This window comes from Pholcus phalangioides, unplaced genomic scaffold (assembly GCF_987345545.1).
Source record: "Pholcus phalangioides strain wild (caught in Gottingen) unplaced genomic scaffold, Ppha-v1.0 ptg000013l_1, whole genome shotgun sequence".
Taxonomy (NCBI): Eukaryota; Metazoa; Arthropoda; class Arachnida; order Araneae; family Pholcidae; genus Pholcus; species Pholcus phalangioides.
The window spans coordinates 12407930-12424210 of record NW_028301606.1 but is presented as its reverse complement, the minus strand read 5'-3'; the positions used below and the strand labels follow the sequence as shown (position 1 = coordinate 12424210).

Sequence of the window (16281 nt, the reverse complement as noted above, 5' to 3'; positions counted from 1 at the left end):
CATCAAGCTAGAACAATGGTGTGTTGCGACTGATGAATATTGTATTGTATTAAGATTTCCTTTCAGTTAATGAAAGTTTCTTGTGAAAGATTTCCTGATTATAGTCCATAAAATCTATAGTATTTTTATCTCCTCGACATTAGAATTATTATTACTGAACCACACACACATGCACCATTCCTATGAGAAACTTCTCAGGGATGGGTGCTTGTTGGAATGTACTGTGTATGTGCTGTGTACCGATCGAACAGTTTGTTTCTGAGGAATGCCTGCTATGCGTTTAAAAAATCTCTTCCAACTAGGATATAATTGCTGAATACATTCATTTTCGCAAGTTTTTAGTATGTGGACGGCAGAGAGGATGGCCAAAGCTATCATTAACCCATACATTCTATTGCAAAAAAAAAAAAAAAATACTGGAAAAAAAATTGCTCATAAACACGTAAACAGCTAGACGCTTTTAGAATTCACGTTACTTTTCAGCCATAAACCTCGTAATGAATTCACATCCTGCTCTAAATAAACAGATTTTCATATACGTGCTAGAAATCCACAAAAATATGAAATTCGCATTCATTTCTGACCGGATAATCTCTTAATTAAGGAGGCTGAAGTTCAAATACACCGACAAAAACTCAAAACATATATTCATGCATATCAATGATTTCGCATACAACGATATAAACGATCCCGCGCGTAGTTTCAAAATTTTTTTCTCGCTAACATAAAGAACTAAACAGATCGTATCATTGAGGGTCAGTGTCTTAATTCAACTTCTCGATAACAACCCAGACATAGACAAAGAAGAAAATGGCTAAAGCACTTCTCTTAAGAGACTTCCATCGAAGTCCGAACGGGAAATAAGTTTACGTCCGATTATTTCGTAGACGGTTTCATCCTAATCTATGAACAGATGAGGACGATATAGTGATATAATTCTCTTTCGGCTATTCTGTATTTTCTTATACTTAACCTTGGTCCAGAAAAAAATAAGAATAGTCTCGTAACGATCTTAAGGAATTGTATCTGAATAGGAAGTAAGTGCAGGGCACTTTAAGTAAAGTAATCGTAAATAAATCTGAGTTTTTTTTTTTCCATTTGCCGTTTAGTCGACGTCCATCAGACTCTGTCTATTACTTAGAGAGGAAACGCCGGGAACCGGATGATTTAAAAAGAGTTCATTTGAATCCGAAATGCATAAAGAACCTTCTGTTTGTCTTTTTGAACTAAAAGCTTCAAAAAAGTAAAGCTTGAGCTTTTATTTCATTTTATTATTATTATTATTTTCTTTTTTTACATCTATACATTAGAGTTGCTGCTTCTTGGAACTATTTTCCTGGTTTAATGAGGGAAAGAGTTGCATGTGCAGAGATAATGCATTCAAGGTGCACAAATGCGATAGAAACTTTTAAGGTTCAACGAATTTTGCTCATCGAAGTCCGATTTTTGTACTTCTTTCTTGTCAAAAGTAATGGCGTTGAATTCAAGAAAAGAATAATTCAGATACCAATGGTCAAGAAATGTATGTTTTTGTGGGATTTATGGTTAAGTGATTATGGTTATACGCCGAACAATTTGGCGTATTTTCATGGATCTGCCCTGGACGGACATAGGTCCCTTGGGCGATTATACCCTTGTATTCAATTTACATGTAGTTTATGTGTTGTGTTATTTCTGTTTACATGTCATTGTATGCATTTTATTCATACAAATAAAAGCCTCTCTCTCTCTCTCTCTCTCTCTCTCTCTCAAAGTGAGGTGTTACTAATTAGGGAATGAGTGTACCATTTAGTCATTTCATAGAATTTAGTGACCATGTTTATTTTGATATAAAGATTCTAGTATTTCAGAGACAGGCAAATTGTCACTTTTTGGGTTCATCAGCCGATTGGGTTACTTATTTTGCTATCTAATTTTTCCAGAAATGCGAATGTGTGTACCTTATATTGAAAAACAAGCTATCAAACATTTTAGGAAAATTACAGCTATAGTGTAACATAGGTAGAATAAACATCAAAACATCACTAATCCAAGTTTTTGAGGTTTGCACATTCATGTTTCTGGAATAAGGGGAACGATATCTCCCCCTTCCATGCTAAAAGCACGAATGCAAATTTTTTTCAATATTTTTTAATCAGCTGATTCGATACCTTATTTCGCTTCTCTAAGTTTTGCTTGAAACACGAATGTCCACCCCTATTGAAACACGATACAAAAAATTTTAAGGGAATAACTTTCGTAGATTAACATAAGTAGAATAAACATTTCAACTTCATTTTCTTCATTTTTTTACCAAGGACATTGCACATTCGTGCTTCTAGCATGAGGGGGAGAGGGGCGATATATGATTCACCAATTCGCCATCAGGATGGTGAAAACATGATATAACGGAATATTGTAGCCAGTGTTAGTAAAACCACAAAAACTTGCCATTTGTCACGGGAATCTAACGAATTAGTGATAACTAACAAAGTGATATCTAAAACACATCTGGAAATCACAGACTCAGAATGTATTTCATACGGAAAATGTTGAAACCGATAGATATACGAGTTAAATCTTAATATAGTCGACGATATACAGTAGTTGAAACAACCATTGCATTATTGTAAAATTTCCACAATAACAACCGATACGTCCTTATTCAAGCTATGTGACTTTCACCCAATATAACAGCCTAAAAAGATCATTCAATCCAATACAACGTCCGAATTTAGTTCTACCCCCCCCCCTCTTTTCTGCAAAGAAATGTGCAAAATTCGCGCATTTCGTTTGCGAAAATGTGTTTGACCTTCGACAATGAAGAATTTGGTTCATATGCGCATGCATGCTCTTAATTATTACATCATTCTTCTTATTTTTAACCTGATGCATTTTCACTTCAACTGCTTACATTATAACATAATGAATGACAATTTTTATTCCGCCGAAATATAAAATTCTATGATTTCGACTGACTGCTGCCTTCGAAAAATCTTTCACGGGTTTGGTTTGGATATGGTATGAAATCAAGAAAATAAATGATTTTTCATGAACATTTTGGCAAAAAATTTTTTATGTAAAATTAGCGTATTTTTAGTTCTTCTAGCTATTGTTCACTAGAAACTACTGCTTGTATCAGCATGTTCTTCACACATATTATTGCTATGACATAGTTCTGCGCAATCAACTACAAGATTTTGAATACCACGAATTATTTTTTTTCAGATATGATTGTTTACGTGAAAAATACACATTTTTTTAAAAAAAAAGTACTTGATATTCCCAATTCATAATCATGTAAATCAAAAAGTTTCAAACATATCGCTTAGTTTTTAGTTCAACTGACAGAAAAAGCTGTTTGAAATACAGTGTGAATGTTTCATAGATATATTTTATGTTTTGAAAATGCTTGAAAAATCAAGTTTTTTCTGAAGTGAAAAATAAAACCACCCAAATTTTCAGAAAACGCATTCAAAAATTTCATTTTCAGACTAAGAGCATCAAATTCCTTTTACTTAATTTGGCAATAACTTTGCTTCTAGTTATTGTAGGAATGTAAATAAAGGAATTAATGGTTTTACAATAATTGCACTTTCAAATAAACACTTTCTTTTTCAAAATTTAGCAAATTTCAAGATTTTAAATTTTTTTGTGATATTCATCATTTGAAGGCAGGCAGTTGCCTTAAGAGAAGTTGACTTCCTTTCAAACTTTCAATACAACGGATTCCCAGTATAACGTCCGTTTTCATTGGAACGATGGAAGAGAGCCGTTATAACGAACTTCGATTGTTTTGACAGTTATCTACATCTACGATTTCAGGGAAGATAACGAGTTCAAGTTTGCATCGTTGGAAATAATGCTACGGACAAAACTAAATTTATTGAAACCATGAGATAGATGACTGAGAATGTAAAAAGTAGTCTCATAACACGCATTCTAGTCATGCACACAATATAAAATTTATCTCATTAAAAAAATGCATTCTTGCATTCGTATACAGGGTGTCCTGTAAGTGCTTGTGCGGCCTTTATCTCATCAATCTGTCATAGTGGTATAGTTTCAGTTTAAAAAAAATGCTTAAAAGGCGTTTAAAAATCACTCTTTGCCAGTTTTGGGAGTGAAAATATAGTGAGTCACAAAACTTAATTTTGAATTCGAATATATCACCGAATATTGCAGTTAAAAAGCATGATTTTTTTTTAATTTCGGCACAGACAGGACAACAACGTTCTGATTAGAAATTAGAGGAAAAGTCAGACCGCGGAAAAAATTAGGTTTCTTATTTTGTGACACACTGTATTTTCACTATCAAAACTGGTACAGGGTGAGTTTTGAACGTCTTTTGATAATTTTTTTTTAAATTGAAACTATACCTCTACGACAGTTGATGAGATAAAAGTCTTCATTGCATTAGTACTTACAGGACAGCACCCCATCCCCCGTATACAAACCATACTGCTCATCTCCACGAAACGGAACGTTTCAACTTCCAACATTTATTTATGAGACGATCCGCGATTGAATTTCCACTGCCATTGTTTGTTTACTCGCGAAATTTTCTCAGTGTTGGATTTCGATTTTTGTTTTTATTTCGCATATAAATACACACACACACGACTCGTTCTATTTTATTCAATATCTTTCTTCTCCTTAGTTTATATACACAAACATAAATATAAATCTGAGAGCCGAGAGAAACTCTATTTCTCTCTCTCTCTCTCTCTGCACATGCTTTTCCACGTACTAACATACATACCCGCAATTTTTATATCCCTGAAATTGCTTTTTGACAACATCGTTTTTTTCATTTTTCTTCTTTATTTCCACATTTTTTAACGCACTTCTCACGCACATTTTTTCAGCCCAATATATATATATATATATATATATATAACGGCTATTGTATGTAGTATAGTCTATATATCTGTAGGTATTACTCTGTTCTTCTAAAAAGTTGAGATACGAAATTTTTATAGCTTTTAACATCCGTCGAACGCAATTCGATTTCCAGTGTTATCAATCTAGCTCAGTCTCTCTTTTTCTTACCTTCCAGCTAAAATCCCTTTCTTTTCTTTTTTTTCCCCGGTTATTTTTCTTGAGATGGAACAATGCAATACACAGGACGTTTTATTTTCCCCTTCAAATATCCTGGTTGTGGTCATTTGCTAAGTGCATTTGCAGTGTGAAACGCAATTGATTTATACCGTATTTCTTTCGTAAACCCCCCCAAATAAAATACGATGTATTTCTATGACGTCTCTAAATGTTGGAGAATTTCATTTCTGGTATCGTAACAAATAATGCCGTGTTAAGCCTCGATGTTAATATATTTGATAAATTTTATTAAAAGTAGTTTTTAGTACTATAACATTAACCCGGTCACTGGCACTGACGAGGTATCTCGCCTCTTAAGAGCGTGTTATTTCAACATTGACAAGCCCAGATATTTCGTAAAGTTGATTTCTTCAATGGAATACATTTTACTACACCTAGGATATATAATTTTCGTATTTAAATTCAAAATTAATTAAATTCGAAATTAAGCTATTTCCGATGAATGAATGTGAAAATTTGATTTATACCACTTTTCCGCAAAATCTTGATAATTTACACTTTTTAAAGTGAAAATAAGTACTAATTTTGCTGAGCACTTGAATATTCTAGAACTTCCAATTAAGTACAGCACTTTTGTACTTGGCCTCGTAATTAAACTTTAAAAAAAAAATGTGTCGTTAGTTAAGTTCGTGCTTATTGCTTATTGAACATACTAACTAATTTTATTAAGATCTAAAACGAATGGAATAGGTGCCAATTCACAGACTTGAAAGATATGTAGTTTATCCCGTGATGACGTATTCTACATCAAAGAAAACATGTCAAACAAATAAAAGGGAAAAATCGAGGACTTTTTTGAAATTCCAAAAACTCGTGAGTATATATGTATATATATATATAAATATATCAATCGCGTTTTTCCGGGACGCATTTTTCCATATCCTGATTTTTTCAGCAATTATTACCCACTTTGCTTGCTTTAATCATCATATTTGGTGACAACTACCGTTTTTTCCTACTCAAAATAAATATGCCCCATATTTTTCCTGAGAAAACGTTGTCAGCGTGAAATCGCAAGGACTGAAAGAGTATTTGCTTTAGAGACTTCCCATTCAAACAATGTTCAATTTGAGGACTTTCAGGGATTTTTCTACGAAGATACGAAAAATCGGAAGACTTAGATTTCCGACCGGAAGATTTTAATAAGGCTGAAAAATCGGAAGCATTGGCACCTATGAGGATGGAAGCATTGGCACCTATGAGGATGGAATAGGTTCCTAAGAGCTGCGCAGTGTATGTTTTGATTTCGTTGTAGTGACTTTCTTTTGTATTGTATATGTTTGTGTTTGTGCTTTGTTTTGCAATTAAAAAAATTATTAAGTACTGTAACAATGTTTTGTTAAATCTTATGGATAATCGGCAAAAACTTCAAAAATTCGAACTGAGAAAAACCCATTCTTGGTTACTTTTACACAGTCCTCCCTTTTTTCCCTTGTATTCCAGAAAAACCGATCCGATTTACACGAATGCTTTTGCATTCAATTTGCAATCAACTCAAATATGTTTTCAAGTAATTTTGAAAAAATTGACATTCTGAAGTCAGGGGTCGCTACACCATTTAAATCTTTAACTTCCTTAACTTGTTTTCAGAGGACCTCTATAACAATGCGACTTATCTACCATGTAATTATAATTTTACAAAACTAATTTAAAAATATTTCCAATTTGTCTTCACAAGTTTTCTTCCTGCATAGAAATTCATTTACCCGATTGAATTTATATTCTATCATATTCATTTTAAGTTGAGTGGAGGTTAATGTGAGTGTTCTTGAATAATTTTCGATTTAAGTGACACTTTTAGTCACATTGAATCGGTTTATTCGAAGAAACGTTTCGCAAAGTTCCATCATCATGGCCTAAGGCAAAACATTTTCTTAGCAGATGGTATCTGAGAAATGAAAGCCAGTGCAGGGAAAATGCAATATAAGGAGAAGATATTCGCGTATAGCTTTTAATAAAGAAAATAATAGTGAATAAATGCAAGTCACCAGAAATCTCGTGAAATCAATCCTAAGCCGGAGAAATATTCCACAAAAGGATTTTTCTCCAAGCACATAAACTTGTATATGAGTATATACGCGCATGTACGAAAGAAATGAAATTATGTTTCCAGAACCCCAGGTCATCATAGATCCTGTATCATAACTATGGTGTCCGTCGGAAATAAGATCAGAAACTTGAAGAGAAGAAATACATATAAAAAAAAATCATTCGTTCAAGAATAAGCCTCGACAAAACCGTAGCCCTGAAAATGAGATGGGATTATAGAGGAAGAAAACGTAGACATGGTCGAAAAGAAAATAACTTTAATATAACAGCGACAAATCTTATTCCCTTAGAAACTATACCAGAGATAAAGCCGATAGGCGCACATTGAGATAAAAGAAAGCGGACAATAAAAGATTGAGCGGAAACTATGGAAAGAAAAGGACAGAAAATCACGGCATATTTGATTGTGTATACACCTACACATATCTGTCCTGGACAAGAGAAGGTCAAAAGGTTTCTATAAGTTGTCGCTTTTCATACATAACCAGAATAAAATGTTATACTTTACCTTTTAATCTACTTTCAAGAAGATCTTCAAGAAAAAACAGGAAAGAAATGTTTTACGTGAGATTTATGTTCGATACTTAGGTATTCCATGGGGACAAAAGCCGAATAAGATGTACTGAATGGAGAAAATATTTTATTAAAACGTAAACTTTTCGATATACTTTGTCGGCCATATCATCTAAGTAAGGTGACTGAAAAATAAATCTATCTTTAGACTCTAATGGGTATTTCCAAAATGATCGGGTATAACATACACACACATATCCATGATATATGTTATGTTGAGAATGTTAGAATGAAGGAAAAGTTTGTTATGACACTCGCTAAATAGAGTAAGACAGAGTAATTTATAACTTGGAATCTCCATTGATGCTTCCAGTATTTGAGAACGAGTATTATTCGGTGAAGAAGTATTATTAAATTAACATAACTATTCAAACATTTCTGATATTCTACAAGTTTTGTGAATAGTTTTACTTCGAATTTGATTACGTTTAAAAAGAAGTGAGAGCTCATTTTGTTTGACAGTATAATACATGGGATATTCCACATATCGATTCGGTAAAGAATAAGAATTTTGTGGTTGAATTAAAAATTAAAGTAAAATTTTAGAAATGATCAGCATAAAAGAAAAGAGAATAAATGTGCTTGGATAGTTTCCAAAAAATTATAGAAATGGAAAAAGAGAAAAAAGTAGATTGGTGAAATTTCTCCGCCTCCTTTCATCTCGCATTGAAAAAAAAAATTGTACCTAAAACTTATGGATATTCTACCTAATCTTATATCCGCCGAGACATCGAATTTTGAAATTCTTGCTGTGAATGGCAGAAAATCACAGCATATTTGATTGCCCTTGCAACTATATATGCACATATCTGTTCTCGACAAGAGAAGGTTAAAAGGTTTATATAAGTTCTTCCTTTTCATCCACATCCAGAATAAAAAATACTGTATTTTACAGATTTATAATCTACTTTCGAGAACATTTCTATGAAAAAGAAAAATTTCGCGTGAAATTTATGGCTGGTACTTTTGTATCCCATAGGGACAATAGCTGAATAACATGTACCGAATAGAGAAAATACGTTATTAAAATGTAACTTTGCTCAATTCTATTCAGTGCCATCTACTTGAACTAATCAGACTACCGTACCAGAAAAAAAAACCTATCTTTAGACAAATGAGTATTTTCAAAACGATCGGATATATGTTAGATCCATCTAACACATACCCATGACGTATGATGGAATGAAGAAAAAGTTTGTTATGCGCTCAATAAATAGGGCAAGAGAGAGTGTAATTTATCATCTCAAATCTCCACCACCGATATATCCTGTAGCTAAGAATGAGTATTATTCCGTTTTTGAACACAATTATTCCAAAAAATCTGATATTCTACAAATTTTATAAATAGTTTTGCCTTGAATTCGAAAAAAAAATTAAAATAATAATAATAAAAATAACTCATTTTGTTTATCATTATACATGGAATATTTCTCTTACAGAGTCGTAAAGGAATGAAAATGTTGTGGTTAATTTTAAAATTAAAGTGAAATTTCAACAATTACCAGAATGAGAGCAAAAGAGAAGAGAGAAGAAATGTGCTTGGACATTTTTTTTTAAAAAAAAGTATAAAAAATGTAAGCAGAAAACAAGTAAATTGGTAAAATTTTTCCGCCCCCCCTCCATTTTCACGTTGGAAGAATTTCAACTTGTAACTTTTTGGTAAAAATCCTTCGAGACATCAAAGTATTAAATTCTTGATCTGAATGACGGAAAATCACAGTATCTTCGATTCCGCAGACACCTGCACTGCATATCTGTCCTCGACAAGAGAAGGTCAAAAGTTTTATATATAAGTTCTCTCTTTTCATATATATAACCAGAACAAAACATTTTATCTTTTAATCTACTTTCGAGAACAGCTTTAAGAAAAAGCACGTAAGAAAAGTTTTGCATTGGATTTATGGATGATACTTGTATATCTCATAGGGATAAAACCGAATAAGATGTACCGAATGGAGAAATATGTTATTAAAATGCAAATTTTTCGATATACTTTGTTCAATTCCATTTAATGTCATCTAAGTGAGCTGATCAGACAACCGTAACAAAATGAAAAATATATCTTCACATTAATGGATATTTTGAAAACGATCGGAATATGCATAATATGTTTTAAGGTGGGGAAAATGTTTGTTATGACAGTCGCTAAATAGGGTAAGAGGGAGTAATTTGTAATTACGAAATCTACACCGATTCTTATATTTAAAAATGTTACAGTTTTTCAAGGTTTAGTTTTTTTGAAATAAAGACGAATATTCCTAAAATTTATGAGATATAAGAAATTTGTGAAAAAAATTCCTTGCATATGATAATTTCTGAAAAAAATATGAGAATTCTATTATATGGGATGTTTCGCAGAGTATGAATGAAAATTCTCTTTGGTTGATTTTAAAATTAATGTAGAATTTTTTTTATTAATGATCAGCAAAAGAGAAGAGAGAAAAAATGAGCTCGTGAAAAGTTTCCAAATTAAACAAAATACAAAAATGTGAAAAAAAAGGAATTGGTGAAATTTTTCTCCTTCCTCTACTTTTCATTAAAAAGATTCAACCTGTATCTTCTGGGTAGAAATTCGTCGAGACATAGATGTTAGAAATTCTTTATTTGAATGTAGGGAATGCTATAAATAGGGTAAAAATCCGAATAAGATCTACCGAAAGGATAAAATTTCATCAAAGTGTAAAAAAAAGGGGCGGAAGGACAACGTCTAAATTAAACAAATTGATAAAATATTAAAATGTTAATGTAAAATAGTTAGTTGGTGAAACTTTGCAGTAAATTCAAATTTTTTCATCGTCTCTTTATATTTTACATTGAAAGAAATACAGACTTCAACTTTTGAGTCAAAATTCGTCGAGATATCGATGTTAGAAGTTTTTGATTGGGATGCAAAAATTGTTGTAAGAAGTGAGAAAAAAATTGATTTCAAGAGATGTTTCCGTCAAGTAATTGAGAGGAAAATTTCTTTCGGTATATAACAGATAGATGAAAATTTTAATGATAAACATTTATTTTTTTTGACTGAGGTAATAGAAAAATTTTATAATTCTTTAATTATTGTTAATTATCAATTTAAGAGAGTGAAACTATCGCAGTTCCATGTGTTTTTTTAGAATATATTCTTCGCGTTTCATGTCTGCAATATACAAAGGTATATTGTAGACATGAAATATACAACTCTATTTTAGAATCATTTATATGAAATTTTTCTCCTTTTGTAAACTTCTCGCGTTGCGTATTTTTAACACTTTCCGCGTTCACAAAAAGGAAATTTTCAAATACATTCGTTTTTGAACTCGAATGTTGAACTATCTAACGAAAATGTTTCAGTAGAAATTATTAAATTTTTTATCTCCCATTCTTAAAATATATTTTTTATCATATATTTTAACTACTATATGATTGGTTTATATTATAATGTAGGTTTTATCTATTTAACATGTTACACAAAATTATAAAGAAACCTAGAGAGATTAATAACATACAGGATTATTATAAATTACTTACAGTTATTAACAATATATTAACATATTATTTAGCATCCAGACGAACCAGATTTTTTGATATTCTGAGAAAAACTTGTAAATAAGTATTCGATGCGCATAAGTTTCCAACTGAGCTATGGGCACAGCTTGCATTTAATTTAGTACATTTTCTCTTAATCTCTAAGGAAACTGATCTGCATTTTAAAGCCACGTTTACGTTGAATGGAAAGCTTAAAATGATAATTCAATTTCTCAAAAACAAATTAACAAATACTTTTCTAAGACTCAAATTTTCACTGAAACCTTTAGAAAACACAGTCGTGAAGATATTAAAATTTTTCAATTAAATTTCGAACAAGAAAATGTATTTCCTTAAGAATTTTCATAATTTCTATAAATATAGCGAGAAAAATTAATCAAATTTATGCTACAATTCTTCTTGCATTCATAGCAGAATATTTTGTTAAATTATTTTTATGATTTAATTTTATTGCTGGAATAAAAGTTCGAATTGTACTGTGAGCTATACCGTGAATGATGAATATGGAGTTATATTAACCTAAGCAGCGAACAAATATTAGCACGTATTGTTACTTCTAGTCTGAATGAAAATAAATACTGAGTTTTCCACTTGTATTTCTGAAATCAAATAACGGCTATCAAATACACGGTAGGCAAAAAGTCCGTAGAAACTTTAAAACTGAATAAAAGCCGGAAAAATAAAATATGCAAATGAGACGGTTAGAAGAACTTGCGCTCCTAATCCGCCACCAGTTCACCGTTGGTGGTGGTTATGCCGAGCACTATTGCTGTAGTAAGCGATTTGGAGGCATTCTGTTCGTTATTTGAGTATCTTTTCTTTGACTCGTGTACGTCAGTGCCACCTATCTCGGCTGTTTTTGAGTTATTCTTTTCCCTATCAAAAAAACTCCCGTGACCTAGCGATGCTAACCCTGCAAACTGTTTTTCATTTCTGTTATTTGAATGAATTTCTAAAGTTTCTACGGACTTTTTGTCCACCCTGTAGTTGAAAATTATTATTTACAATCTTAGTCATAATTTTTCTCATACAGCTGTTTATCCCAATTATTAAGACCTGAAAGAATCGTAAATTCAATAATTTGGATAAACACACATCAAATTTGTGCACGAGCTAATGAAAATTATTAACTAAATTTGAAATTAGTAGTTGCATTGAAGATAATAAAGATACAAAATAGAGTATATCTGCCTATTCAAGTGATTCACGAATTAATGACTGATTTGTGTACTACCTACCAACTAAAATATTTTAAAGCATTGATTAATGTGTACATTTCGTACGCAATTTATCAAGTAATTAATGTTCATGTAATTTCAAATAAAATCTAGTTTACGATTGAATACTTTTTATTAAAAAGCCTTGATGCTTACTTTTTTTGAAAAATATGATAAATCTAAAGATTTCTCCGATGAGAGAATTACTCAAATTGAAAAAAAAAAAACCAATGTTTGCAAAAAAAAAGTGAACAAAAAAGCGTGTTTTTTTTCCCAAAAAATAAAAAAAATTAAATTATTCCAAAAAAAATTCTTTGAAATTAATTTGAATATTAAACAAATTCAAACTCACTGAATTTTTTTTTTTCATTTTTATGGTTTTTATTTTATTTCTTTCATAATTAGGTACTTAAGTATTCAAATACAGATATTCTTAGGAATTCAAATGAATTTTGTCCTCTTTTTCCTCAACAAAAAAGTTCCATTTAAAATTCTCACAACCTCTAATCAATGACTAACTGGATTTATTCGGGTTCTTTTTGTTATTTAGATTCTCAAGAATGCATTTGTAATTTATTTTATTCGACAATACTGTACATATTATATACATGTGAAAGATAAAGAAGAAGTTTATGTATTAGAGTTTGATTACGTGCGAATTTTTGGATTAGGAAAGATTTACATATAGAAATATAAGATATCGGCACTATTACCGTGTTATAAGATACTATCTGACATAATTCTGTGATGGGAATTAATTTTCAGTTACAGGTATCACCAGATATATACCAGGAAGTATAAGTGAGTGTCGGATCTGGAAAATTTGGTGCATCTTCGTACTTTTATGATAAAGATTTTCCCTTTCAGATCTACCGGAAAGTTTTAGAAATGCTCACGTTGTTTACCGATTCTACTCGCTGCATATATTTAGTACATTACATTATACATGCTCAACCCATGACCCTTGAGTTAAATGTGGCCCTCGGAATCACTTCATGTGGCCCGCGACCTCAAATCTACTTTTGTATAAATGTGTGTGGGAACTATATTTAAGCAGCACATTTCCAGATGACTTCAATGCAACTCATGGTGTAGTACTACATCACGTGAGTGGCCGCGCCAGTGTTACATATCACTTAAGTGACACAACACATTTTGAGATCACTTAAACGACAGTACATTAACATATCTCTTAAGTGACCCGCGGCACATTCACATATCTCTTAAGTGAATCATGGAATATTATAGTGTCAGGCGGTACAATTTCAGATCACTTAAGAAATCCGCGGCACAGTTTCAGGCCACCGAAGGGCTCGCAGCCACATTTTCAGATCCCTTGAGGGAATCTCGAAATATTTAGAGATCACCGTGACACAGTTCCAAATCACTAAACTGACCAGCGGCACATTTTGAGATCACTGGTAGCTCTCACTTGAGATTAATTTCGCGGCATATTTACAGATCACTTGAATGACTTGTGACATAGTTCCAGATCACTTGAACCCGCGACATGTTTCCGAACAAGTTGCTCGTATCCACCTAAAGGTCGAACGTCTTTGTTTTACATCATTTAAAAATATATGCTGATCAACTGTCCATGATAAGATTAGCACAACTTTTTTTCGTGACAACAGCCTATTCGCAGTATCAGAAATAAAACAACAAATTTCAATATACGTTCAAACATAATGCGAATTCCCGAGTGCAACTTGAATAAAGTGGTTCAATATGCTGCCAGTGAAGACTTCGCGAGCACGAAATTAAGCCCAAGCATCAAACACTCTGAGATGCTTCAGTGAGCAGTACCTGGCTTGTGGAAAGGAAATTAATATTGTTTAATTTGAGATTAGTTTTAAAATGTAAGAGGAAATGAAGTAACTTACCTCGAGTACATGTTCCGCTTGAGATTCTCTGTCCAGTGCACGAGAAGTAGTTGTTGTCAGACCTGAAAATTAAAACCGAAATTTATTATTATTATATTTTACTAACGGGGCTATTATACAAATAAAATTATGAAAGCATTAAAATTTAAATCACATAAACATCTATAATCATTCTATTTATTCGTATAGAGCAGGGTTGCCAAACTGCCGACCCCAAAGAAACTAATAGTGGGCCGCATAATCCCAACAAAATCCAAGAAACTTCTTTTTTAGGGGAAAAAAAATGATTATATATATAAATTTGTAAACAATTTTTAGATTAGGATTAACTGTGATGTGAATATTTCTGCCCTAATGAAGATGGTACTGTTCAATGTTGATTGCTATCCGTTCTTTGAGTCCAAATCTTGACATCAGAAAGGGGGAAAAAAAAACATTTATGCACCTTTTAATGATCAAAAGTGAACATTGATTTGTGTTACGTATTTGGTGTACGTGTCACACATACAGTACGTGTACTGTATATATTAAACGATGTGTTTGCCACGAGAAAACATTTTTGTGTAATTTTCATGGATCTGCCCTGGACGGACATAGGTCCCTTGGGAAATCATACCCTTGTATACAGTTTGGGTTTAGTTCATGTGTTGTGTTGTTTTTTTGTTATGTTGTTGTATGTAGTTTATTCATACAAATAAATCTTTACTCTCTCAAAAAAAAATTAAAATTATAACCAATAATTTATTATACTCAAAAAGTTAATGCTGAATTATAATTGACAAATTGATAGTTCTTAATTTTATGGCTTATTTATAATTCTTCTTTCAATTCCCTTTTTATTCCAATTTGATGCAGTTTTTCGTTCATCTCATCTCTTTCGATGCAGTTCTCTAATATAGAGGTTAAGAACTTTCAAAATGAATCAATAAAATAAAATATACATTTGAAACATTTTCTAACAAATTTCTTAATCTCGTTAATTTTATTTCTCACTCAAAAAACAAAAAAAATCATGTTATCAGGTTATTTTTTGACCGGAAAAAGCTGTAATTTTTTACGTCGATTGCGAACAATAGTATAAAGACGTTCGCGAATACGAAACCAGATACCGTTGTTTTAATCTGGGGGAGGGGGAACTTCAAACGCAGAAAAGAACTGACCAACTGTTTGTAGGTGTAAATCAGAGACAAGAATCATATTCTATTGTGTTAACCGAAAAACTGGAGAAAAAGTCATGCAACAAAGAGCATTTTTATATAGGTCTTCAAACAGATATGTGCAAGTGCATCTTAAATAATTAACTTGCATTCGAATTCAAAAACATGATTAGTTTAGACATTGAAGTTCAGTAACACAATATGACACGGGCAGGATAGGAAACTCCAGCTAGCCATGGACCATCCCGCGGATCGCTAGTTAGAGACGCACTGGTCTAATTACTTGACTATTACTCGGCGAAATATACGTGTATGCGTGTACAGACAAATATACACTACATATAAGCGAGTTCACTGAGTGCCGGAAAGGAAATTCTAAGATAAATTCTAAAATTAAATTAAAATGTGACAAAAATATCAGCGCAAACAGAGGGAAAAATCTTATTTGCGATTGTTTTCATTCTCTTAAAACACAATAATTGAAGTTGGTGTAAAAATTGAAAATTTACTGCACAATTTACACGGACCTCCATTCACTGAAATGCTTTAGTTAAAATTTGTACTATTACGAAAAAAATATTCAGCCCGTAACGCTTCGATGAAAATTCACCGGGATAATAGTAATTGAAACTCTTATTTTTAGCTGGATTTCACACGTATATTTTCATGTCTTGAAAATTCTTAAGACTTTAAGCACGTTTAAAATTTAAAAGAATCAAGAACTTTAATTACTGATATTACAGCGAATTTTTATCCAGATTTTTAAAAAGTAAATTT

General features: G+C 31.8%; 1 protein-coding gene across 4 annotated transcripts in view; it reads right to left on the bottom strand.

The window, feature by feature from the left end:
• The window catches only part of LOC149078611 (fat-like cadherin-related tumor suppressor homolog), a 568053-nt gene that overhangs the window by 140469 nt on the left and 411303 nt on the right, over positions 1-16281 (bottom strand). For all 4 annotated transcript variants that reach the window (XM_089240739.1, XM_089240741.1, XM_089240740.1 and 1 more), the window contains one exon: positions 14348-14409. In XM_089240739.1, coding sequence (XP_089096865.1) covers positions 14348-14409 — 62 coding nt within the window. The remainder of the gene's footprint in view (positions 1-14347; positions 14410-16281) is intronic.